The sequence below is a fragment of the Rutilus rutilus genome (genome assembly GCF_951802725.1).
Source record: "Rutilus rutilus genome assembly, chromosome: 8".
Lineage (NCBI taxonomy): Eukaryota > Metazoa > Chordata > Actinopteri > Cypriniformes > Leuciscidae > Rutilus > Rutilus rutilus.
The window spans coordinates 35786147-35813519 of record NC_140222.1 but is presented as its reverse complement, the minus strand read 5'-3'; the positions used below and the strand labels follow the sequence as shown (position 1 = coordinate 35813519).

The 27373-nt window shown below is 36.6% G+C and overlaps 1 protein-coding gene across 2 annotated transcripts in view; it reads left to right on the top strand.

Annotated features, from left to right (window-relative positions):
- The window catches only part of rbm20 (RNA binding motif protein 20), a 66301-nt gene that overhangs the window by 21659 nt on the left and 17269 nt on the right, over positions 1-27373 (top strand). The window contains exons 1-5 of one of the 2 annotated variants that reach the window (XM_084416663.1): positions 10111-10258; positions 21074-22088; positions 22911-22972; positions 23369-23466; positions 24467-24552. In XM_084416663.1, coding sequence (XP_084272789.1) covers positions 21279-22088; positions 22911-22972; positions 23369-23466; positions 24467-24552 — 1056 coding nt within the window. In that variant the 5' untranslated portion in view covers positions 10111-10258; positions 21074-21278. Of the gene's footprint in view, positions 1-10110; positions 10259-21073; positions 22089-22910; positions 22973-23368; positions 23467-24466; positions 24553-27373 lie in introns of those variants that run through there. The other variant, XM_084416662.1, reaches the window with a different exon arrangement.

Genomic DNA, 27373 nt, shown 5'->3' with positions numbered 1-27373 from the left:
ATTAATTAAAATCATAAAGCTTATACAGTTTAACAACACTTTATTAAAAGTTTAACAAATATAACATTTCTGAACCCAATGAAATCTTTTTTAACTTTTTATGGATTCTGTTTCAATGGTTTAATTTTAATAATCAAAAAGCATGTCTAATCAATTGAATTCATAAATCTTTAACAATCTAGTAACAATTATTATAATTTTCAAAATGTTTACAATAATAGGGCTCTATGAAATTTTTTCAGAAAGTCTGTTGTCTTCTAATTTCTCTCTCTCTCTCTCTCTCTCTCTCTCTCTCTCTCTCTCTCTCTCTCTCTCTCTCTCTCTCTCTCTCTCTCTCTCTCTCCATAATATATATATATATATATATATATATATATCATTTTAAATAAATGTATTATTAAAAATGGTGGCACACTAAAAATCTTACAGTGACAAAAAAAACTGTTAATTGGTTAACAGAAAGTTTCCGTACTGTATACAGTGAATAACTGTAATACGCAAACATTTTTGTGAGGGAACACAAGAGTTTCTTGGGGGAACGCAAAGTTTCGCTAGGGAACGCAACATTTTTGTAAACGAAAGCAAAGAATGAACTATCAATCAGACAAAATGCAGTAGATTTTGTGCAACAGTTTTTAATAACGTTGATAATTTAGAGGCCATATCAAGTATGATACAGTAGGCTTTATAGGGTTACATTTCTGTCCGTTTCAGATTTGGTCAGCGTGCAACATGTTCTTTTAAAAAAAACTGTCTAAGGTGATGGAAGTGCATATCCTAAAAAGTCTATCTTTCCATTCTTTGAACTAAGAGTGTGTGTGTGTGTGTGTCTGTGTGTGTGTGTAGTGGGCTTCAGACCGTGCTGAACAGATTGAAGGCCGTCTATGTTGGCCTGAGTGTGTGAATGTTGAATGTAGTCCACATGATGATGTGCTGAGCTGGCTGGACTTAGAATATTCTTTGGCTGGTGGTCCCAGAGCCAAATGCTCTGCAATCATCTGACCTCTGGCCTCGGCACGTGCTATAACGTGTACTGTCAGCAGCCTGCAGGTAGGTGAGTGTCTTTTTCCAGTGGCTGTCAGCACAGGGGTCGGAGCCAGACCTAAACCGGTGTAGTGTGTCCAAGAACACTCAGAACTCCAGTCCAAAACCTAGTGAGTAGCCGCGGGGCGTACTGTATATAGGCAGCGTCCTGAACTGGAACCTCGCAAGTGACCGATTTAAAACCGCCTCACAAATAACAATCTCGTAAGTGATTCCAGTGGATGCTAGCATGTTGCTAAGCTAAACAACATAATTAAATTAGAGCCAGGATTTCCACAATATGCTAAACATGGACGGAATCGCAGAATCCAGTCATAAAAATGGAATTTATCGTATATCGCAGAATGCCACAGAATTTGACAAAATTTGGATGAAGAAATCAAAAGTATATTGTTTTTTTGGGGGCTTTTTTTCTTTCATTGGATAGGACAGTAGCTAGACAGGAAATGAGATGGGAGAGAGAGAGAGGGGGACGGGATCGGGAAAGGTCCACGAGCCGGGACTCGAACTCGGGTCGACTGAAGCGCAACGGCGCTACATGTTGGCATACTTGCCCACGAGGCTATTGGCGCTGACAGTATATCTGTATACTTAATCAACAATTCACTAGCATTTTACCATTTCATTTGGTAAAACAATCATCAAAGACACACATTTGATACACAAATACAAACAAAGGCCAGATTTACTAAACAGGGCAAATTAGCATGAGAGCGCAATTTTACAAAAGCACCGATGGGAGAGGAAAGTTCTGAGCATGATCTCCTGATGACACACATATTAAAGAACACAGACGAGGCTGCATCATTTCCATAACGACCAACACAATCTAAGAGCAGCGGAAATTAGTGTCTGGTTTAAGACAGTCTTTTTTTGGGCGGTAAATAATGGCGCAAATACCAGTAAATTGACTAGTGCAAAAAAAAAATCACTGCATGATTCATTTAACAACAGAACCTCATGTCAATTCATAAATTTAAACAATCTGCTTATGCCCCACTGAAGGTTCGGTTACATGTTTGGACCTTCAATGTTTGTTTTTTTCCAAAAAATGATAAACTGTTTACACTTCCATTTGAATCACATTGTACAAATTCATACAAAATCGCCACTTCTTAAAGTCCCCTTGTGGTGAAAGTCAAGCTTTTTATGTTCTTTATATGTCTATGTGGTGTTTTTAATGTGCTTTAAGACAAACCATGTTCAAATTCATAAGTCACCGTTGTGATCATCAACGAGTGGATCTCAGAGCTGGTGCAAGTGAGTGGAGGTGGGGCTCATTTGCATAATCATAGAACCGTGTATACTAAATAAGGCAAGTTATATTCAAGCTATTTTAAGGCATGACGATTTTTTTTTTTTTTTTTTTTTTTTAAGGAAAAAAACTTTTAAATATGTAATTTTGGTGATCAAAGATTAGTTTTAAGGGATACAATTGTTGACTACAGGGGGACTTTAAAATAATTGCTTTTGTCATGAGATCCCCTTGGTTTTGGAACACAGCCTGTGTTTCTTGTCCAAAGGCTGAAAGCATGTAACTCTGAGAATTTATTAGGGACTAAACCAGTCTTAAAGTTTTATTTCTGTGCTGACACAGTGACAATCGCTAGCCTGTTTGCTTTGCGTGAACACACTAACACATTTGACGCGCAATCTTAACACTTTTTTAGCTGTCTGATCATGTTAAAATTTGTAGTTTACATTTATAGCTTGGTATTATTATAGAAGTAGAATTTAAATGTGTGAATTGCGTGATTATCTGTGTGACACAATGCCCTATTTGTTCACGTCTGTTTTCTTCCTTAGGAAAAGCTTGTAAAAGTCACCATATGGTATGACTAAATGTGGACCTTTTAACAAATGCTCCGTCGGGTGGTTGTGACGCTACAGCAGCACATGAATCACATTCCAGATGCCTGTGATATGGTGCGCTCTTTTGCACTAGACTGTGGTTTGGGTCACACCAGACCAGAACACCGTAAATCACTCTCTCCTCAACTGGGCTTGGCTCAGACACTCCCTACAGCTCGACCGGCCAATCCAGACACACTTCTATGACTTGGCTTGGCTTGACTAGGTTGTTAGTGTCAGAGTGATTTATTGAAAGCTATACTTCGAAATTATTTGCGTACTTCACATTTCCGTTTACTAAATTTTTTTATTTTATGCTATGGTTGTGCATTTAATTGAATGTATGCACAACAAATGCCAATTTAGATTTAGTAGAGAAAACTAAAAACCTTTAGGTAACTTTAGGCAGTCAGGTTCAGCTCTTTTTAATTAAGGTCAAGTTAGTGCTTTCATCAAACTTTATAAAAGTTCTATAAACTTAATAAATAATTATCTTTTTCTTTGTGGATCAATAAGCTTGCATTACATAATAGCTATATAGAATTTGTCTAACTTGTGTAGCAGTTTGTTTGCAGCAAACTGAAAGGTTTTAGTTATTTTATACAGCATAAGTTATATGTACTTATTTAAATGGAAGACATTTCAAGACTTTTACAACAATATATAATCAAAAACACTACACCAGCATTGTTATCATTTACTAAACTGCTTAACTTTTTTTGTTTATTAAAAAAGCTGAAATAAATATAAATATTGAAATTTTGCCTTTGCAACTAGCCGAAATAATTTTAAGTTGAAGCAATTAAATTGAAATAAATAAATAACTGAAACTGAATAAAAACAAGTTACACAAAAGCACAGCATTATTAATTAAAATGAAAACTTTTGAACTTTTATTTTATGAGTTTCTCATACAGAATGGCCTAAAAATGTAATTGAATTTATGTAATGTCCACCTTTTCTGTTTTCGATAGTTCAATCGACCTTTAAAATAGTGGCAAAAAAAAAAAAAAAAGATATATTGTGCTACGGACACCTTAAAAATGACCCCTCAAAATGAGGAGAGATGTGCTGTTACTTTTCTAAGCAAACCGATTTGTGAATTTTAGCGATGAAGAAATTCCATAGACTTGCCTTGTAAGAGGAACCTGAGCTATATAGAAGCCAGTCAGTTGAAGTGTGAGATTTCTCTCTATGTGCAGCCAGCAGATTTATCCTCCAGTACACACTGCCCTCATTAGGCCGTATGAGGATCCTAGTTCACAATTAATGTCTCTGATGCTTTGGTGACAGTGAGAAATCTGTCAGCACCATCTAGTGGATTTGCCTTTTTATCTGCTTACGGCAAAGAATGAAATCAGTCATTTGAAGTGACACTTTGTCAGGGATCAACTTCAACCTTGATGAATGACTCTTGCTATTTTTATCACATGATCAACTCATTAAACACACTGATCATAAACTTTTATTGAAACACGTTTGTTTCACAACTTTTTTTTAATTGCAGTACTGTCATATAAATGTAATGTACGTGTTGAATGAATAAATAGCCTGAACTTGAGGTGTGTTGTGTGTGCTTTAATTTCCCTTATTCACTTATTTTTGTCAAAGCAATGTTGCTTTAAATCCAGTTTAGTCAACAATGGGTTGCTGGTTTACCTCCACTCCATTGTTTTGGCATCAGAGTGAAGGTCTAGTTTTACATCAGTCATGTTATTCCCTGTCAGAAGGTTTTGGGAGTCACTGTGGCCCTGTGTGGCTAAAAAAGGGGAAAGAATCTGAAATGCTGGTTGTTGTGCCGTCCGTACTCAATGCCAACAGATGGCTGGTTGTAAATCTGTCACATTGGCACCTCGCTGGGAATTGGATGCTGGGCCGCTTGTGTACAACAGGCTGTTTATGGCAGGCCATGAAGAGCATTACAAAACTACCACATAATATTATAGTGGAAAATAACAAATAAGTGAGTTGTGAGATTATCAAAATCACCTGTAGGTTTTTTTTTTTTTTAAGAAAGGGTTTTAGTTGTCATATAAAAGTCCCCCTGTAGTCAATAATTTTATCCCTTAAAACTAATCTTTGAACACCTAAATGAAAGTTTTTTCCTGAGAATTTTTTTTTTCATTGCTTCATATAGTATACAAGGATCCATGAATATCCTAATTAGCTCCGCCTCCACTCACACCAGCTCACAGATTCACTCGGACATCTTACTGAGGTAAACACTGCACAATGGTGTCGCTATTTGCAACGTCAGACGCTTGACTATGTTATCATCAAACAGCTAATATGTTCCCGTTCGCCTTCTAACAATCATCAGAAACGCTTTGAATAACTCAGAACGTCAGTGGAGAAAGGCATATAGTTCATCATAACATCATACAACATACTCCCGCCATTTTCTAAGTAAACAACACAGACTAGATGCCACGTGTATGACTGTTTTGCTCACGTCTTGCGTCTTTTGCAGCGTCTCGCGCATGAGCGCCGCGTTTGACTCCGTGTCAAGTTAAAAGAAATAGCCTATAACTTTTACAAGCTTAATTACCCAAACAGATCTCTCTCCAGTCCTGTCCTCCTCTCAAGGTCAAAATAATGCGTTATCGCATCACAGTGGTGCGTCGCTTTTTTTGGACGCAAAGACTCGTGTGTGAAGAGCTGATTCATACAGAACACATTTTTCCATTCCACTAACTTTAAAATAAGTTCAACTTAAAAAAAAACACACATCTTGAGACCTTACCGCAAAAATGTGTTCTGTGTGAACCCTTTGAAGAAAAGGTTCTATATAGAATCTTAAAAGGTTCTGTCAGGCGCATCATAGATAGAACCTTTCAGGGGGTTCCATCATGGGATCATTTATGGATTCAGGTCTAATTCCAATTTTATTTAAACATTTTATTAAAATTAATCAAGCTTGTAAACACTTGATTACAATTATTATTTTTTTAAACCCAACATGAAAGTATTCTGCAGTAATTTAAGACATTTCTCCTCATATAGAGCCTTTTGGCGTAAAGGGTTCTTTAAAATTAAGTCAAGAACTGTCTAGAGTCAAGAAGTGTTCTATATAGTAACCCCATTTAACCTTTTTTCTAAGTTTGATGACATTTTAATGTAATTTAAATACAAATCTATTAAGAATTAAGTAATGCGATAATGTTTGTTGATGTTATCAATTAAAGCAATTAGAAAATGAATGAGAATTAAAGAATTATGAAGTGTCATCTGACGTATATGCCCTCTAGTGGGGCACGTTGTCACATTATATAAGGTTTTCACAGTGCGAACATGCTGTTTATTGACTGTTTTGAGAATAATTCTGGTAACACTTTACAATAAGGTCTCATTTGTTAACATTAGTTCAAGAATGAACTAACATGAACAATATATTCGTACAGCATTTATAAATCTTTGTTGCTACTTAACTCTTCATGTTAGTTCACTGTGCATTTACATACAACTTTTGTGTAGAGACAGAGTACATCCAGAGTTTTGTCATGACGGAGGGTGAGTGGTAGGGAACCTTTGAGCTGTGTTTATGATCACTATAGTTGTTTTTACAGTGTCTGAGGTATGGGAATGGCATATCTTGAGGTTTGATATTTGGGATATGGAAATTGGGCTATTTTTGACCGGCCATTGGGCTTGTTTTGTTATGCAGAGCTGGCAATCCTGGGTCAACATATTTGAAACTGCTGAGTTTAAAGTTTCACTGGTCTTGAATTCAGATTAATTAATTCTGTTTTATCTGTAATTAAATATTGTTGAATTTAAATCAGGAATTTTGGATCTTCATAGAGTGCTTACATGAACCAGGATTGTACTCTATTCAGGAATGAAGTGAGACGACCGCACTTAAAACTCAAATTTTGTTGCTGGGTTTGAATTTAATTGAATTTAAGAAAATAAATAAAAATTTAATTTAATTTAATGAAGCCGTAAGCAAGATTTTATTTTATTCGAATTAATGAAAATTTGAAATGTAGAAACTACAAATTAAATATTCAGAGAAATTCATATAACTACTTTTAAAAAAAAGAAAAAAGTATTTCATTTTCAGTGAAACGTGCCACCAATAGATATTTAAATTTCATTCATATAAAAATGAAACTCAAATATCTGTTGGTTGTAAGTGTGACATCTTGTTAATGGTTAATTCAAGCATAAACTGAAAAATAATGTTTATTTTATGGACCATGTTGGAAGAACATTTCATTTCATTTAAGGCTCTAATTTACCTCAAATTCTGATTTGATTTGAGTAATTAAATCATCTATAAAGTTATCAGAAATCAATTTGGTGCACAATCATACCAAAATTACAATATATTGTGATGGTGTAGATTTTTGACAATATTAAATCTGATATAAGCCGTAATATTTATATTATTGTATAATATAACAAAAGTATTTGTTTCGTCACTAAGTTTAATGAAATTCTATTTGATGAATGTTGAATTTCTCTGAATGGCAAACCAGTAAATACCTCTGTGTGTTCATTCTTGACATCGATAACAAAAGTTTATGGCAAAATCAAGACCTGTGTGTCACGTAACATGGTGTAGTGAAAAGCACGATGAAGACGGAGAATAGGAATAAACAGGATTTTATACAAAACTCAGGAGAACATGCTAAATACATGTAAGCAAACAAAGGAGCTTAATCAGATCATGAAAAGGACACAGGTGAAAGAAATGACTAATCAAACAGACTGGGGAAAACTAGGTCACAGGACTAAACCAAAAACGCAATGAAGGGGGGAACACAGAACATACATGTTACACTGTATTGAGACCTGCATCGTGTTTTTGTTTAGGAAATGTTTCTTATGAATATAGTTTATCTTATTGCAGCAAAAATTCAATTCAATTAGTGAATTTCCCACTAATACACATGTATTGTATTTTATATAATGTAGGCTTTATATATATATATGTATATGTAGTAGTAGTATTAAGGCAACAGCTAACACACACACACACACACGCATAAAGAACATTTAAAATCTTAAAAAATAAAATGATAAACACTTTTTTTTTATTGCCTATGTATTTGTAATATCCTTACAAAGTCTATTACAAATAGCAAACTAAAAGACTAAAATTTTGCTCACAAATAAAAAAAAAACACAATTAAGCAAATGAAATAATGTATTTTTTGTTATTATTGCGTGATCATATATTAGTTATTTTAAGATTTTGTCAGTAATTCTGTCCAATATTTGTGGCCAAAGGTGCGACATGTTTGTGGTTCGTAATGACGTTTGTGTTCTCTGTTAATATTCCCAATAGTTTCGCAGATCTGTCAGGGCGTTGTGTTTTATCCCACATGCTGTCAGCGCTTCAGTTTATCATGATAAGCAGGTGAGACCACTCATCTGTCATTACAACCCACTGATGTTGCTAATTAAAAATGTGAAAACTAGGACAGAGAAACTGGACATATGAAGTTCAGAGCCAGGTGGGCGTCTTGGCAAAGACCGTCAATGCTGTCAAACAAGGATCACATTTAGGATTTAATACTCGCACATTATCCCACAAACTCCTACGTGACTCCTGCAGGACATTTTTTCTGGATTTGGGTTGCTCATGTTTCACTTCGACTTAAATTTTATTCTGTTTCAAAGGTCCTACTATTAACATGCTTGTGTTCGATTTAAACATGCGTGGTTTGCATTTTTGTCGGGCAATCTAAAAATGAACTCTGTGTTATATGTACATTTTAACTTTTTTAATTTATGTAAATTAAATTAACCTTTTAAGTAAAAAAAAAAAAAGCTTTTTAATATGAATATTTCAACCTGACTAAATTACTTTACACCAATAAAGGTCATTACAGAGTCGGAACAGATAAAAAAAAATCCCCTTTATAACAATTAAAGATATAAAGAAAGGTTTATTACTCAATCCGCAAGGTCAAATAGAAGTTAAAATTAAAAGTTAAAGGTATAATGGAGGATTTTTTACTTCCGGGTGGATCACCTATACTATTGGTCCTCCTAATTGTCAATCATTCTGGTGAATCAATCAAACTTATTCAAAAAGTGGAGAGGGCGGGTCTTATCTAAAATTCGGAAAGATCCTCCACTATACCTTTAATTTTAAGTTTCGCTCTTGTACATAAAGCTTTTGTACGTGATAAATATTTTTGTTTATAACAGTGATGGGTTAGTTACTCTAAAATAATAATTAATTACTACTAGCTACTAATTATATCTTCAACAGTGTAATTAGATTACTGTACTAATTGCTCTACTGTAGTATTGGATTACGTATTACTAATTTCTAAATCCTATATCAACTTTGACCAGTTCAACAATAGGATAGACATGAAACTGCTCTTTTAATTCTTTAATAAAATTGCATAAATCATTCTTGAACTGATCAGAATATATAAAAAAAATATAAAAAAACGTACATAAACATTTCTTGTATTTACAAGTGTGAATGTGATATTTTCAACATTACCATATTCACAAAGTCAGAAAACTGGGGATTTAATATATTCTTTAAAAACAGGGTTTTTCCTCAAAATTAAGGAATAGATATTATTATTTTTCACTGCAGCCCTTAAAAATATTCACCCTAAAATTTAGAGGTAAAATAAAAGCGGTAAAAAAGGCTGAAAACTGAAAACTCTTCTATAAAAAATCCACTATGGAGGCAGTATTTCCTAAACAAGTGTCTCTGAAACAACAGGGTCAGTCTAGACACCTCAGCATCGCCAAAGTCTACAACACTGAAAATCAACAATACTATTGACAAAAATTGTAAATCAATTTCTTACATTTATTGTCGAGTCAATTTAATGGATCCTTGCTGAATGAAAGTGTCCGTTTTTGTTCAAATAAAATTGTACTGTCCCCAAACATTTGAATGTAATAAGAGGCCTGATTATAATTTAAAAAAATATATTGTTTTTCAAAAATTATTTTAATCTATTTTAAATCAGCGTGAGGTTCTATCAAAATAGGCAATGCATATTAAAAATCAAATCTTTTGGTTTATTTTTTTTTCTCTCCTAACTTTGTATAACTACAAAGTTAAGAGTTAAAATTAAAAGTGTCGTATTGGTTAAGTTTTTCGTTCGGACATCTGGTAAACAATTACGCCTAATGAAAGTATATTTGATGCACCGGATGAGGAGGCACATCCCATTTGGGAATGGTTTCATCCATAAGGTGTTAGTTCACATAACATCGCCCTCCCTGTTTTCCCTTCACTCACTTTTGCGCAGCACATGTGACGCTGAACTATTCCAGGCCGAATGGAGCAGCACACATTGGTGGCAAAGGGAACTGGAAGCGGCTAGTGTACACAGGGTCCTGGATCTGAGCAGAGAGAGGGAAGGGATTGAGCGAGGTAAGAGCCAGCGGCCTGATAATGTGGTGACAGTGTGTTCTGATAGATTATGAAGTTGCCGCCAAGTTTTTGTGATTTAAATCTGTGGGTCGTGCATCTCAGGAGGCTAATTTATTGTTTCCTCTCTGAATGCATATGTAGTATGTGTGAGGAGAAAAGGAGCTTCGATATTTGTGGTGTGGCATTACAGGAGATCGGCGCGGTTGATGTGCTGTTGTACGGCGAGACAAAGATGCGTGATAAAGTGATTATTAGAAATGTAATGTTGAGCAATCTTAGTGCCAAGGTTGTTGCAGTTTTTTGTGTGTTTTAAAGATTTGTATTTTTGGAAAACTCAATTAACCTGAAAATAAATGTGGTAAATCTAAAGTATCTGGTTTAATTGAAGTCAAAAATCATATTTATTATAACTGAATCAACATGAATCAATCTGGGGGAAAAAATTCAAAGTTGTAAATAAAGCAAAGGTGTCTGGCGTATGTTTTAATATTTCACTTTTTCTACTTCAAAATTTCATCTTTTATTTAAAGTATTACTTTATATGGGGGAAATTTAAAAGCAATTTCTGAGTGAAAATTGTTTCTACACCAAATGTTTAAAAAATATATTATTATTATTTTATTTTTATTTAGTTACACCAGTTAATACAAAGACCAGACGATTATGAAACGGGTCCTTAATTGAACAATTGCACGTTTCCACTTTTATAGTATAGTTTAACATAATTCATAGTGAAATATAATAATTTCAGTTGAATGCTTGAAAAAGGATTTTCTTATATGGTCTTAGAAAAAACAAACAAATCTTGTTTTGGTAGTTTTGTTTTGTCATTTTTTGTCATCAAAGCTAAAAATTGCATTTGAAATACACACTGTAAAAAAAAAAAGTTGCTGCCTTAAACTTAAGTACAATCAACGTGGATGTTTAAGTTATTTGAACTTAAATTACATGAAACTAACTTGAAAAATAACTTGTATATTATTTTGATGATTTAAAGCAATGCAAAAACAAATGTTGTCATAACTTATTGATCCTATAATTTTTACAGTGATATTTATATACATACAATTTAATAATTTATTATGTCTAAACAGAATAAATAAGAGTCTTCATATAAACACCTTTTTTTTCTCTGAGAAAAACTAGTCAATTGTGGTCATATAGTTAGGACATTCTTGCATTTGCAGATAATTTGTAAATTTACACTTTGTACATTTAAATCCGATGGGAAAAGAAACCGTGTGCATACAGTACGTTACATGTGAGACACCAGATGCCCGTGTAAGCAGTAACTGAATATGGTACTATATGCGCTCCTTACATTTGTCGGGATAGACAGCCTCTGATTTCCTCGTCAAAATGTTCATTAGTAATTAATGTTCAGGAGTACATTTAATGCACTTTCGGTAACACTTGATTACACATTACTACATGTACTTACATAGTAATAACAGTAAATGATGCATAATTACAATTAACTAACCCAAAAACAAACCTTTACCCTAAATACTCTACAGGAAGTACATGTAGTTAATTAATATTATTCAGTACTTATTTGAGTAAGTACAATGCAACTACGTCACCTTAAAATGTAAAGTGTAACTGCACTTTATGTTATAGTTTGGACATTTTATTTTTACAGCAGGTTTTTATTATATAACTAGATTATATAATCTATCTATAAATGGGTTAAAAGTGGAAAGTGTAAAAGTTAGGTTACTATTATTTTAGCATTAAATCACAATAATAGCCGAAAAGAGCAACAAATCAGTGTCAGTGTAAAGCAGCAGAACGTGGTCACACACACCACAACATTTAATACATAAACCCTATGATAAATAATATGAATTAATACAGTAAATACAGTGTCATACAACATATCATTCTCTCTAATTAAAACAATAGCAATAAACCCATTTTATATGCTTGCTACATGAATATATGAAACTATTTAACATGCATGGTTATGTTTAAATATATTTGCAGGTGTTGTAGTTTCTTTGTGGCTTTTCTTAATTCTCTGTGCTGTTTAAAGCGCTTTTGGTAATATTATGAATGCAAATGTTTTAGTATAGGCACAAAACAGCAGGTTTAGAATTTAACAGATATTAATTAGAAATAATTAATGGATTTGACAGATTTATTTTATGATGGATGGATGGATGGATGGATGGATAGATAGACAGACAGAAACAGATAGATAGATAGAAACAGATGGATAGATAGATAGATAGATAGATAAATAGATAGATAGATAGATAGATAGATAGATAGATAGATAGATAGATAGATAGATAGATAGACAGACAGACAGACAGACAGACAGATAGACAGACAGATAGATAGATAGAAATAGATAGATAGACGGATAGATAGACGGATAGATAGATAGAAATAGATAGACAGATAGATAGATAGACAGACAGACAGACAGATAGATAGAAATAGATAGATAGACGGATAGATAGATAGATAGATAGATAGATTGACAGACAGACAGACAGATAGACAGACAGATAGATAGAAATAGATAGATAGACGGATAGATAGATAGAAATAGATAGACAGATAGATAGACAGATAGATAGATAGATAGATAGAAAAATAGATAGACAGATAGATAGATAGATAGATAGAAATAGATAGACAGATAGATAGACAGATAGATAGATAGATAGATAGAAAAATAGATAGACAGACAGACAGATAGACAGACAGATAGATAGAAATAGATAGATAGACGGATAGATAGATAGAAATAGATAGACAGATAGATAGACAGACAGATAGATAGATAGATAGATAGATAGATAGATAGATAGATAGATAGATAGATAGATAGATAGAAAAATAGATAGACAGACAGATAGATAGATAGATAGATAGATAGATAGATAGATAGATAGATAGATAGATAGAGACAGACAGACTTTTGTTTAATTTAATCAATGAATCCTTGTTGAATGCAAGTATTACTTACATTTTTACAAAATAATCTTATTGTGTGTGTATATATTTCCATAATTTTCATTGAATTTTTGTTCCATTTTAATTTTGTTTAAACGATTCTAAAACTATTTCAGCCACTGCTGTTTGAATGCATCTGTGTTTCCGATGCAGACGCTGCTCTGTCTCTGAGGCATGATGTCATGCATTTCCAGCCAATAAGGTCCAGCCCTTATAAACTCGAACAGTTGCTTTCAGGACATAATTTGTCCCATCATGAGGTCGGGGGGCGTGACCTCTGTACTCTTGCCAATTTATCCGTGGATTAGCTAGAAATACACAAAGCTTGATCCTTCCCACGGATCAGATTGGTGCAAAGACATTGTACAACCACAATAGCGTATAATTATGCTCTGCACATTTCCCGTCTTAAGAAGGGCTTGTATTAAGTGGTGAAGAGCATTTGACACCTGGATCCTCTGCTTATGCGAGACGACTCGAGTGCAGAAGCGAGCAGGCAGCTGTGAGAGCCATACTGGTTTTCGGTGGTAGCTGAGCGTGCTGTGTTGTGTGTCACTGGTGTATTTTAGGCTTTCGAGTCATGAAGGTGTGACGATACTGGCGTAATGTCCAACAGTCCTCTTTGATATCACAGCCAAACGAAATAGCTGACGAAAATGTTTGTTTACACAGTTTTCGTCAATGATAATCAAGACAAACAATTTTGTTTAAAAAATTGACGCAACAACAACAACAGAAAAGTTACACTGCAACATATTAGCAATGCGCTAATGAAGATAAAATATTGAACAAATCTCTGGGCAAATGTGCTTTGGCTTACTAGCTACTAACGTTACAGTATTTTTGAAACCTAACCTCATTATGTTTGCGTGCACTTACACGTAAGATCATTTTATAGCATGCCAACCATAAAACTATACTTTTTAAATCCATTGTTGGCTCAATTTCTGCACTCTTAATTGTGGTATGCTACAGTTGACCAGCTGTTGGGTCTCAAAGGCCAGTTGTACCATAAAATCTAATTTATGTATGTTGTGTCTTTGCCCAAGATTTCCATTACAGTTTTGCATGCCGTTTCACATGCCAGGTTATATTGTACTGGCGAATGTCTAGTAATGTGGTAATATACACCCATATTTAAGTACCAGTTTACTGCTCTTATACTGCTGCTACTGCTTATAATAATAAAAGGAAAATATGTATGTACATCTTGTTCACAAAGATATAAAGTGCCTTTCAAGGCATAGAAGCCAATGGCTACATGCTAATGCGTAACAACAATCCATTATTGAAACTAACATCTCTATGTTTATTTGTGATCTGAGAAATAATACAAATTAATAACTAATTAAGCTTTTAGTGCATTTCTTGACAAAGATGCAAAGTGCCTTTCGAAGGATAAGATGCCCTTGGCTACGTGCTAACGTGCTAACAACAATGAAACTAATATCTGTATATTTATTTGTGGTCTGAGAAATATTAAAGTCAAATTTAAATAAAAATTGACACTGTTTAGTTTCTAAAAACACATTGTTCTCCCAAATGTTCAACCAAACTGGTGGTGGTTGAGGAGAGATTCCCTGATATGATTGTAAAGCGCTTTGGGTGTACAGTAGTACATATGAAAGCGCTATATAAATGCCTCATTCATTCATTCATTCATTCATTCATTCATTCATTCATTCAAATACATTTTTAGTCTTTTTAAAGTTTTATCAGAAAACGGATCAGAAAGAAATCACTGGAAACTAGCAAAATGAACATGATAAAAGAGTCCATTTTTGTAGTTTACTTAAAGTTTTACCACAGTTTTACAACAATAAGTGATACTTTGATCATAATGAATTCATTTGTGTCAAGATTGCACATTAGTCGCACAGATAATAAAGTGGTATTTACCGTTATTTCACAAAAGAAAGAGGATGCACTTATTCAGTCGCTTCTGTTTCTGTTTATTTGCAGCCACAGGACACTATATTTACGTCACATTTAGAAAGAATGATCATTTCTACAAGTTTTCCACCAAAAATACGACCTGAGGAGCTTTAGCACTCTCTCCAGTGACAGTCCCAATACAGTTATGTTTTCAGTCAGAGAAACAGAAGAAGCTCCCGTAAAACCGGAGTTGCTTCATTTTATGATGTATGCGGAGCTAGATATGGATATCAGACCGTCCGGTATAAAGAGACGAGACGTACTGACAGATCAAATAAATAAACGATTGTGATAGCTTACAGTGAGGAAAATAAGTATTTGAACACCCTGCTATTTTGCAAGTTCTCCCACTTGGAAATCATGGAGGGGTCTGAAATTGTCATCGTAGGTGCATGTCCACTGTGAGAGACATAATCTAAAAAAAAAAAATCCAGAAATCACAATATATGATTTTTTAACTATTTATTTGTATGATACAGCTGCAAATAAGTATTTGAACACCTGTCTATCAGCTAGAATTCTGACCCTCAAAGACCTGTTAGTCTGCCTTTAAAATGTTCACCTCCACTCCATTTATTATCCTAAATTAGATGCACCTGTTTGAGGTCGTTAGCTGCATAAAGACACCTGTCCACCCCATACAATCAGTAAGAATCCAACTACTAACATGGCCAAGACCAAAGAGCTGTCCAAAGACACTAGAGACAAAATTGTACACCTCCACAAGGCTGGAAAGGGCTACGGGGAAATTGCCAAGCAGCTTGGTGAAAAAAGGTCCACTGTTGGAGCAATCATTAGAAAATGGAAGAAGCTAAACATGACTGTCAGTCTCCCTCGGACTGGGGCTCCATGCAAAATCTCACCTTGTGGGGTCTCAATGATCCTAAGAAAGGTGAGAAATCAGCCCAGAACTACACGGGAGGAGCTGGTCAATGACCTGAAAAGAGCTGGGACCACCGTTTCCAAGGTTACTGTTGGTAATACACTAAGACGTCATGGTTTGAAATCATGCATGGCACAGAAGGTTCCCCTGCTTAAACCAGCACATGTCAAGGCCCGTCTTAAGTTTGCCAATGACCATTTGGATGATCCAGAGGAGTCATGGGAGAAAGTCATGTGGTCAGATGAGACCAAAATATAACTTTTTGGTCATAATTCCACTAAACGTGTTTGGAGGAAGAAGAATGATGAGTACCATCCCAAGAACACCATCCCTACTGTGAAGCATGGGGGTGGTAGCATCATGCTTTGGGAGTGTTTTTCTGCACATGGGACAGGGCAACTGCACTGTATTAAGGAGAGGATGATGTATTGCAAGATTTTGGGGAACAACCTCCTTCCCTCAGTTAGACCATTGAAGATGGGTCGAGGCTGGGTCTTCCAACATGACAATGACCCGAAGCACACAGCCAGGATAACCAAGGAGTGGCTCTGTAAGAAGCATATCAAGGTTCTGGCATGGCCTAGCCAGTCTGCAGACCTAAACCCAATAGAGAATCTTTGGAGGGAGCTCAAACTCCGTGTTTCTCAGCGACAGCCCAGAAACCTGACTGATCTAGAGAAGATCTGTGTGGAGGAGTGGGCCAAAATCCCTCCTGCAGTGTGTGCAAACCTGGTGAAAAACTACAGGAAACGTTTGACCTCTGTAATTGCAAACAAAGGCTACTGTACCAAATATTAACATTGATTTTCTAAGGTGTTCAAATACTTATTTGCAGCTGTATCATACAAATAAATAGTTAAAAAATCATACATTGTGATTTCTGGATTTTTTTTTTTAGATTATGTCTCTCACAGTGGACATGCACCTACGATGACAATTTCAGACCCCTCCATGATTTCTAAGTGGGAGAACTTGCAAAATAGCAGGGTGTTCAAATACTTATTTTCCTCACTGTATATGATTTGTCTGATTTTTTCAAGTGTTCGTATTTACCATGTTTACCATTTACTATTTATGTGCGTAGACTTTTGCATCGCATATAAATATTTCTGCCTCATACCATGATCAGAGTCCCCATCGGATCACAAACAGAAGTTATTTTAAACACTCGCTGCTGTCTTAAAGTGAGTTTTGAGCTAACATCATTTTTAAAGTCTTCAATGCTGATGTATGAAATCATCCTCTCCAGACTCGGATAAACTCTGCCAGTATTCATGACCACTCCTCAAGCCCGAGCTGCACCGCTTTAGACCAAGGTATTTGCCGGGCCAAAAAACCCAGGCCAAAAAAAAAGCCCAGATGAGGCCCGATCAAGCCCCGGAAGTGACCGTGGAAACGCGACTGACCCTGGCATAGTGATGGGAGACCGCCTATGCTGAGTCCGAGTCAAGACCGAGTCTTTGAAGGGTCGAGTCCGAGTCAAGACCGTTGGTTTTCAAATTCAGTCGAGACCGAGTCTTTAGGAGTCGAGACCAAGACCATAAAAACATGTCAGTTTTCATATTCATGATTTAATATCACCCCAGTTAATAATCAACAGTTAGGCCTACAGACTAAGCTAGATTGGGAATTGTTTAGAGGAGCAGTCTTAACGTCTTAATATGGACTATGCTTTTACTATCATTAAAAAAATCCCTACCACATGCATCATCTTCTGCCTATTTTTCTAAACTGCTTCAACAGTGCTGCTCTGTCATCAACATGTTAAGCCCACCCTGACTTTTTTAATCATAGTTAGGACATGCAGAGCAAATAAAAAAAATTCTAGTGGTATGTATTCTAGTGGACTAGTGATGGGGACGAGACCGCCTATGCCGAGTCCGAGTCAAGACCGAGTCTTTGAAGGAACAAGTCCGAGTCGAGTCCGAGAAAGCAGAAATCGGTCTCGAGACCGGACTCGAGTACTACATCACTACCCTGGCACTCACTAGCACGGCTGCTTTGGGCCCGAAAATGGAAACGCGGATATTGACAGATGACAGTCACTGTAACCCTCCATGAATATCAGGAGTGCTTGAAACAGAGGTGGCCTGGTTGCCAATTTCTCACTGCAACTCTATCTTCATTGGACTAATGCTTGAAATACTGATGTATCCATGTGCGTTGGGTATAGATATTTTGGTTTGTTCTTACACATTCACTCTAGAGGTGTGTTCCAGTTGCCTATAGTGCCCTGCTAAGGACTTCAAAGTGTATTCAGCCAACTTAGGTGAGACTCAAAATCAGGGTCAGAGTCACCTCAAACCACAAATGGAAGAAATCCATATCACTTCACGGGAAGTGGAGAGCTAAATTAACCCACAAGTCATTGAACACCGTGAACTGGAACACAGCAATGACTGTTGCTTAAATGCAAATCCTTTAATTAAATGTGTGTTGTAAATATGGACATTTGTGTAATGAGTAGAAAAAACAGCCTATATTATCTGATTATTTTGTGGTCTAAAGAAAGAAGGGATAACTTATTTAGAGCTGGTATTGATGTGTGAACTTTACGATCTGGAAAGGCTCCTGTAAGACCATGGCATAATCTTAAATGACTCCAGCACTACTCTGGAGAGGTGTTAATCCACTCAAAAGATTCAGTTGCACAAATTCAGATTTGAGAGGATCTGAGGGCCTCCCCTTGTTCCAGTTGTTTCTTGACTGCTCATGCATGACATTGGTCTGTATTTTGAAACACCAGAACACATGGAAAGTACCTCATGAAAGAATCCCCTTATTAGGGCCTGTACCTTTGAGAAACATTGTTGTTCCCTATTTCTCTACTATTACAACTCTTCCTTGGGGCTTTGGCACTTATGTCAGCTCTTGGATTGGAGGGTGTGTGCTCAGCGAGAGTGCTATCAGGCTATCACAGATATTTTGATTGATAGTAGTGCTTGCTAAATTTAGCAAGCATGTGAGCGCATTAATCAGTCCACTCAAACAGGGACAGGGAGTTCACAGTTTCTGTACTCATGTCTAGTCAGGAAGAATGTTTCTGAGCAAGTCTGAGTTTCTTGAGGTTTTGCAAAACAAAAATTTCCATTTCAAAAGCTTTCGCTAACGTAGTGACCCATGTAACCATTTTTGGTTCCTGTAATGTTCTGGGAACATTTAGTTTTGGGGTTTTAGAAAGTTCCTAGAACAGAACTTTGAGGTTTTTTTTGAGTAGCCAGAAAAGTTTTATGGAAATATTAACCAATTCTACCCTCTACGGACACACTGAAGCTTGAGATGCCAATGGCTAGTACATTTTTTATTTTACTCGCCAGACTTTTTACATTGAATGCAAGAACAATACAAATAAATAAAAAATTAATAATAATGAGATAAATATAATATAAATATACATGTCAAACACTATTAAAGTCAAGTAAACAGTCTGTAATAAAATGAGAACAAATAATCAAACTACAAGCAATAGCACAAATAAACAATATAACAAATATGTAAATGAAATAAACAATGCTTTTCAGGTAGACCTAACAGTAGTTGGATACAAATTGGGTAGGTTTAGATTATGTACAGAAATTGAATAAAGTAATCAAATGGAAAATAACACTGAATTGTCTTCACTGCATGTATAAATTAAATATATATGACTACTTATTAAAGTTACAGAAGTTATTCAGTCAAGAGCATTGAGTGATTTTTTTGCAGTAACAGACAGCAGCAGGAATATTAGGCTGCTGTCACTTTAAGATAAAATGCACAGATCCAATACACAGATACTGTACACATGCTTTTTTTTTCTCGACTGTTTACGTTCACTTAACACATAACCGACTATGTTTGCTAGGATACTCGCCAAGATGGGCATTTTGACATTTTTTTGTGAATTTGTTCATTCGAATGAATGGTTCAATTGACAAGGCTTAAATGATAAACTTTCATGATGACCCAGCACTGGTCCGATCGGGACAGTAGCCGTGTTTCCATTACCCTTCAAATTGCGCAAATTGAAATTGCGAATTGAAAATATGGCCAATGGAAACACGTCAATTTCCCAAAAACTCCCATTTATCGCAAAAAAGTTTTTACGCTCGCATGAGGTGGTTTTTCAAGCAATTCTAAAAAGAAATATTTCGCAAAACTGCAATGGAAACAGGTTTTGCGCATTTACAGGTCAGCTGATGTAGATGACACGGTATGTTTGGACAGAATACGAGACAGAGCTCTTTATTAAATTCATAAAAGACGAATTACAGGAATACTGGATTCTAAACCTCAAAGAAATGCCACAATCAAGACCTCGAAGCAGAAATGAGTGAGAAACACCCAGAAACATCTCATATGTGCCTCTCTCAAGTATAAGGGTCTTTCCTTGCCATTAATGATTGGATAACACACATACGTCTCCTTTGATTAATAATAATGGCCAGTGCAGTAGCTGAGATATACATAAACCTACCAACGTCCGTTGCTATGATTTTTGGAATGACTTATCGCGAGAGGAAAAAATGACGTTGTAGTCGCATCGGTTAATGGAAACGCCGTCATTTCGCAATAGGTTTTTGTTGACATTTAGAAAAAAATGCAAAAGTTTTGCGCAAATCTGTAATGAAAACGCGCCTACTGATAGTTCTGTCAACGAGCCCTACATGTGCTCTCTCTTTCTCTCACTGTGAGCACGCGTGTGTGAGAGAAAGCGACAGAGCAGGGCGCTCTCAACCAAGCGACGATGCATAAAGCTCAGCAGGCAATGAAATTATATCTCTGCTAAACTTTTTTTTTTTTGCCTCTAACTTAATTACAGGCGACTATAATCGTATAATTTACTAGCCATTGGCTATTTAAAAAGACATTTTTTAGTCGCCTCTTATGAAATTTGGTTGTAGAGGGTTGCAATTACTTGCTTACTAAATCAGAATCAAATGGGAACCATACACTAATGTGGGGTGTTTGCTAATGCCTAGTTTTTACTGTGTACATGTTCTGTGGCACATGATCATTTAATTGACCAAATGTTATGTGTGTCTCCACAGTACCTCAGGAGAAAAGCTTGATAATAAGTCTGCTCCTCTGGGAGGTGCTCATGGTGGAGTGGGTCAGAACCTGCTGCTGAGTCCTGCAGGTCTTCAGCTGGCTCAGCTTCAGGCCCAGCTCACCCTTCACCGCCTCAAACTCGCCCAGACCACTAATACTGCTGCCGCAGCCTCTGTCCTAAATCAGGTCCTTTCCAATGTGGCCATGTCCCAGCCTCTCTTCAACCATCTTCGGGGTTCAAGTATGGCCCAGGCCCACGGCAGAGCCTTTCCGCCTCCACCAATAGCCTTCCCACCCCCAAATGCTGCCCTAGGACAACTGGTTGGGGGAGGCTTTAACCCAAATCCCACTGGGATCAGGCCCACTGCCTACAGAGGGGTGTCCAACCAAAAAGCTAGTCAGCACAATGATTTCGGCAAAAAGGCTGGAACATTTTCGACGGACACGGACCGACGCTTGCAATTTGGATATCTGGGAGGTACGTCAGTGGTCGCTAATAAACCGTGTGATGGAGGACAGTATGGTGGAGCCACTACACAACCCAGAAACAATGTCCACAACAATTTTCAGAGAGACTTCTACTCCACAGAAACCCCAGTACAACAAACTTGTTTCACGGGAGGAAGCAATGATCAGAATCTAGGATCTGTTTCTTCATCAGCCACTAAGGAGCAATGGAAAGGTCCGATCAACTTGGGGAAGATGGATATGGGTACAGGACCAGGTCCTGGTGGTTGGGTACCACCCGGACCAGGGTTTGTGGGTCAGAGGCCAGAGTTGTATAACCCTGAGGAACCCACAGCAGATCCTAAGTTTAACTCTACATGTGGACCAGGGACTGGCCCACCCATCGGGCAGCAAGGGGGATTTCAACAGCAGCCACAGGTTTCCCAAGGGGAAGAAGGGGTGACCTTGTCGTTACAACCCCACCAGTTCAATGACTATCATGGGACAACACCTTCACACCTACCCCATCAGTGCACCATTTGTGAAAAGAAAGTTTACAACTTGAAGGTGAGTAGATCTGACTTGTTGGTTGAGATCAAAGTAAATGGACCATTCACACCAACTTCAAAAATGGATTAGCATTTGCACTGCAAATTCAGTGTGGTCACATTTATGACTACTCTGAATGTTGATTGGATAAGAAACCATTTAGAATCCAGTTTACTGTCCACTTGAGATCGGATCAACCGAGATTGGATCATAAACTGTTTTGGACCCGCTGGACCCTGTTTAATGCAGAATACTTGTGATCGGATCACAAAGATAGATCTTAATACTAGGTGTAAACGGAATCCAATATTTGCTAGAATGCAAATCTCACAAGAATTTGCTACATGTGCCGAATGTATGCAAGGCTTTGAATTCTGCTTATGAACTCTGTACCGTACCTACAAAAGTCTATCCAGATGTCTCAGCTGCAGCATCCAGTATCCAGAATTGGTGTTGGATCCAGTTGGTCTCGACTCCAGCAACTGTTTTCCCCAGCTATTTCTGCAGAACTGAGAGGGTTTTCGTGATACTTGGATAAAATGGGCTCATTTGTTACACTAGGGTGTAAATGCTTTTGTGGCAGCTGGCATGTGTCGAGTGGAGGCAGGTTTAGAAGGGGGGGAGGGCGCAGTTGTTCTGCAGGAGTTTTTCGTAATCGCATTCGTTCTAAACTCTTGCTCGCCCTTTCTCTGCGGTGAACTACTAGATCTCTAATTGGCCCAGGTTGTGGCAACGCCAGGGGAATCTTTCTCTCTCATAGAGAAGGATCATAGTGAAGTCTATCTGACAGGCGTATCATGTTTGTGTGTGAATTTGTGTGTGTGTGTGTGCTGTTTTCAGGACTGGGACCAGCATGTGAAGGGCAAGTTACATCTGCAAAACTGTTCGCTTTATACTGAAAGGTGAGTACTGACGGAAATACCATTTGTACCATGTTACAACCTTCATCAATTGATGTACAGGGCTGTTTTAAGTGTCTATCATGTTGATAAACCACCAACTCTGATGCATGGGCGGCTAATCGTTGCTAACTTGGTGTAGAAGCAAGATATTTTTAAAGGGCTTGTTTGTATGTGGTTTATTTTGATCCTTATTGGCTACTGGTCATCGCCTGTGATACTCTTGTTAAGCATTTTTATGAGTACAACCAATCTCCGTATTAAACACAGAGTTATTTTATAAAGAGTCTTCTTCCATATAGAGAGAGTTATGACTTGTATTTGAGCGGTGTCATAAGATATAGTCAGACCAGATGCACTGGGATTTAGGATCTAAATGCAGTGCTGTCCCCCTCGCAGCCCGCCGCTCGGAGCAGTGCACTTTCCAGTGTCGTCTGAAGGATGTCTCAACATGGCATTGAGTAACACTATGGCATACACATCAGCTGCCAGTCAAGGTAAGTCAAATCTCCCAATTTGTCCCTCAATGTAAGCGCTGAAAATTCAGGAGACAGAAAAGTCTGGGACGTGATTTTAGAGAGGACTCTATTTTTAGGGCTGTCACTTCAGTTGCGGGGGAGTGGAGTGTCTACAGTCTGGCACACACTTGAGTGACGTGTGTTAACACCACAATTTTTTGTTTTTGTCAGAAACAACTGGAAAAAAACAACTATTCACTGACCAGTTTTTGTTTAACAAACTTTCTTTCTAAAAACATTGATGAATCATCTTGTACTCAAGGGGTGTAATCACAGTTTTGTCCAATATGTTGATCGTCTAGCCATTGGCTATAGCATAAGCAAGAAGCAAAACGTGCTTGTTACGGTCACGTGACCTACCAGCTTCAGTTGCGTAGCTTCACTTCCATTAATCCTCTCCCGTAGCTTCATGGGATAGTAAAGTGACCATCGAATGCCCACACCAGAATCTCGCCGGAAGTAGTATGTCATCCGGGGACTTTTTGCATGTTGTTTTTCCAATACTATGTATTCGGACATACTATTATGTTGGCGTACTGTTTATCGCATACTATAGGGAAGTAATCGATTTTGGACGCAGCGATGGTTAATCTGTGTGTCTTCAGTTATGCTAACGCACTTTTATTTTATTCAGTGTCACAATTTATTACTTCACATCCTTTTCCAAAAATGATTTGGTTGCAAATGAAGTGGCTTTTATTTGGTTTTGTTGGTTAGTATGTAAACTAAAGGCTATTGGCTAAAAACTACAAGGCTTAAATATAATACATTTCCTGTTTCAATTGTAAATACATCAACACACATACAAGAATGTCAAAAAAAATGTCTTTAGTCAAACTATATCATGGGTTCTGACTTTTTAGTGGGTCCTCAAGGAAGGTGATGTGAACAATTTGCAACATGGTTGTTAAAAATTAGATGTATTCCTCAAAATCTATGATTTATACTTATATTTGGATATCTGTCCTGTTTTCTACAGATGTTTCAACTGGAAGTGCTTCATATCTGCCTGCCACAGCCATGTCATTTCCTCTCTCAGGGCCGGGATTTACTTCAGGAGCAAAGGTTAGTAATGGGGAAAGACCATTAAAAAGACATGGATTAAGGAATAAATAGTTTGTTAAAAATTGTTTGACTGGTGTGGATTTGTAATCCTGAAAAATTCTTTTTATGAGGTCTTTAATTCTGAGTGTTTGTTGGCTTATCTCATAGCATTGTTCTTTTAGCTCACGGGGTTTGTAAAGAAGCCAAGAGTGTTGAGATACAGAGCATGCTATATTTTGGTCACACTATTTCAATGACTGACAGATTACTTAGTGCGTATTATCACAGTCTAACGGTTATTATTCAAAGGACAACTGAGCCATCTTCACAAATAGAGCTCTTTGAGAACAGGTGGAAGCGATCAGTATTGTACAGCTCAGTCATTGCTTACTAGGAAAGGATTTAATGTAGCCTATAAGTGTGGTTCAGTAGCATCGATAGGGGATTGTTTCAGTTGTGAATATACAGCTCTGCAAACTTTCGAGCACAACAGTATTTTTCAGTTAAATGAACAGGGTCGACTCAGCAGTTGTTGTGCTATCATGCTGTTGTAATGAGGTGGGAATGCACCAGGCTAGACTGATCTGGTTTCAGTGTAAAAACTGAACACTTGTTTTTGTTGTGCAGGGACTTTATTTAGCTGTGGGATCAGCCTCCAAAATTCACTTTTTGCCAGACCTGCCAGTGATTTGAAAAAAATCTACCACCCATAATACAAAGCACAGTTTAACTATGTTTCTTAAACACTATTATAAATTATTGCTAGCAATTAATAAAAAAAAAATATTTTTAAAAAAATTCTGTGCATATATGCAAAAAAACGTTGTCATTTGTAGCAACACACAGTCTCTCAGTAAAATACCACTGGAACCACACATTTTTTTGTGACTTATTTTGGTCGCTCAATGGAAGAACGTCTCATCACTTAAAAGATAAAAAAAATTTGATTGGCTTTCTAGCAAAAAACACAAAAACAAGAATAATAGCTACTTGTATACATTAGTTCAGTGTAGTAAACCAAACCATTTTTAATCATTCCTTGGTTAATAATAAGTGTTTTTGGACTAAGTGCAATGCATTATTACACCCCTATTAATCTATCATGTGTTTAATGTGTCTAACGCATTTTACTCTTTGAAAGATGTACACTGTTATTCGATCGTTTTGGGTCGTAGGATTTTTACATGCTTTTGAAATAAGTCTCACCAAGGCTGCATTTATCTGACCGAAAATACAGCAAAATTGTGTGAAATATTATTATTTATTTTCTATTTGAATATATTTTAAAATGTAATTTATTCCTGTGATCAAAGCTGAATTTTCAGCATCATTACTCCAGTCTTCAGTGTCACATGATCCTTCAGAAATCATTCTAATATGATGATTTGCATTTATTATCACTGTTGAAAACAGTTGTGATGCTTCATGTTTTTGTGGAAACCGTGATACATTTTTTTCTTCAAAAGAACAGCATTTATTTGAAATAGAAATCTTTTGTATCAATTTGAAAGTCTTTACTGGCACTTTTGATCAATTTAAGGCAAGACTGCTGAATAAAAGTATTCATTTCTTTTTTTTTAAACCTTACTGACCCCAAACTTTTGAACGGTAGTGTATCCATGATAGGTAGGCTACATATTATAATGGATTATTACTGTGGCTACAATTACAGACATATAATATAATATATTATATTATATTTCATTCGTTGTTATAATGCATTTCTTCTACATTACTCTTGTCATCGGTTATCTTCTGACAGTCTATTTTTCATTTCTTCTCTCATGGTCATTCGTCGTTTGCGTGTAGTGTAGTAATGCGAGTAGCGCTCCGACAGGCGGCTGTTTGCGTGTCCCAAGTGCGACTGATGGATCCTCACATATGGACAGTGTGAAGCATTGTTTTGGATTAGATGCTCTGACCTTGCGCAGACGTCAAACCCACTATAATTGAAACCATGTCCTGTGCAGGATGGTATTTTATGCAGTTGCCAGCTTGTGGATTCAGAGACTTGCACAAAGATTCTTTATGGTGGTCTTTTTAGCCAAGTTATTTATGATTTAGTCCACTGGAGAAGTGAAGGCACGGGCTAATGTTAGCTCCTATAAAACCCACCTGTTATACTGCAGCTGTACGTCGGCGGCGCTTTAATAACTCTTTTAGTTTTTTTAGTTTAGGATGCAAAAACACTGTTTTCGGTTTTAAAAATCAGTCCACAAAGAAAGGGTGTTGTATTTTCGGCATCGCCAGATCAAACCGTCTGTCCAAGTAATCAAGATGTGTGTGCTGTTCCAGGATTCTTTGGAGGCTCTTAGGCTGGGAATTCAGTTTCAGCCCACAGAATCGTAACCTGATCCTTGGGGATAAAGGCTTCCTGACGGGAGGAATGCCAGGAGATCTATGAAATTCAGAAAGTGCATGCTATAGGTTTCAGATGAACCTGTTTCAGGGCTTGTGTAAAGCAGTTTAAACCCTCTCTAGATAAGCAAACAGATGTGAATGCATTTGTTGCATGATATGGTGCCGGTCATCACTAGATCTCCAAAGAGATTGTCTTTCGTTCTCCTAATTTATGATGTGTTCATGACAAATCTCATTGCGTCTCAGTTGACATTCGTATTACAGCACTACGTAGTCCACTGCAATCTCAGTTTCCCTGTACAGTCAGCATCTGGCTCTTATTCACAATCTCAAACGTACACTCTAAAAAGTTTACAAAATTTTTTTGGTGAAACATTTTTACACTCAAAAAAATTGAGTACATTTTAAAGCTGTGAAATCAATGAAATATACTGTATGAATGGAGTAAATGCAAGTAAAAAAATTAAGTAAATCTGAGTAA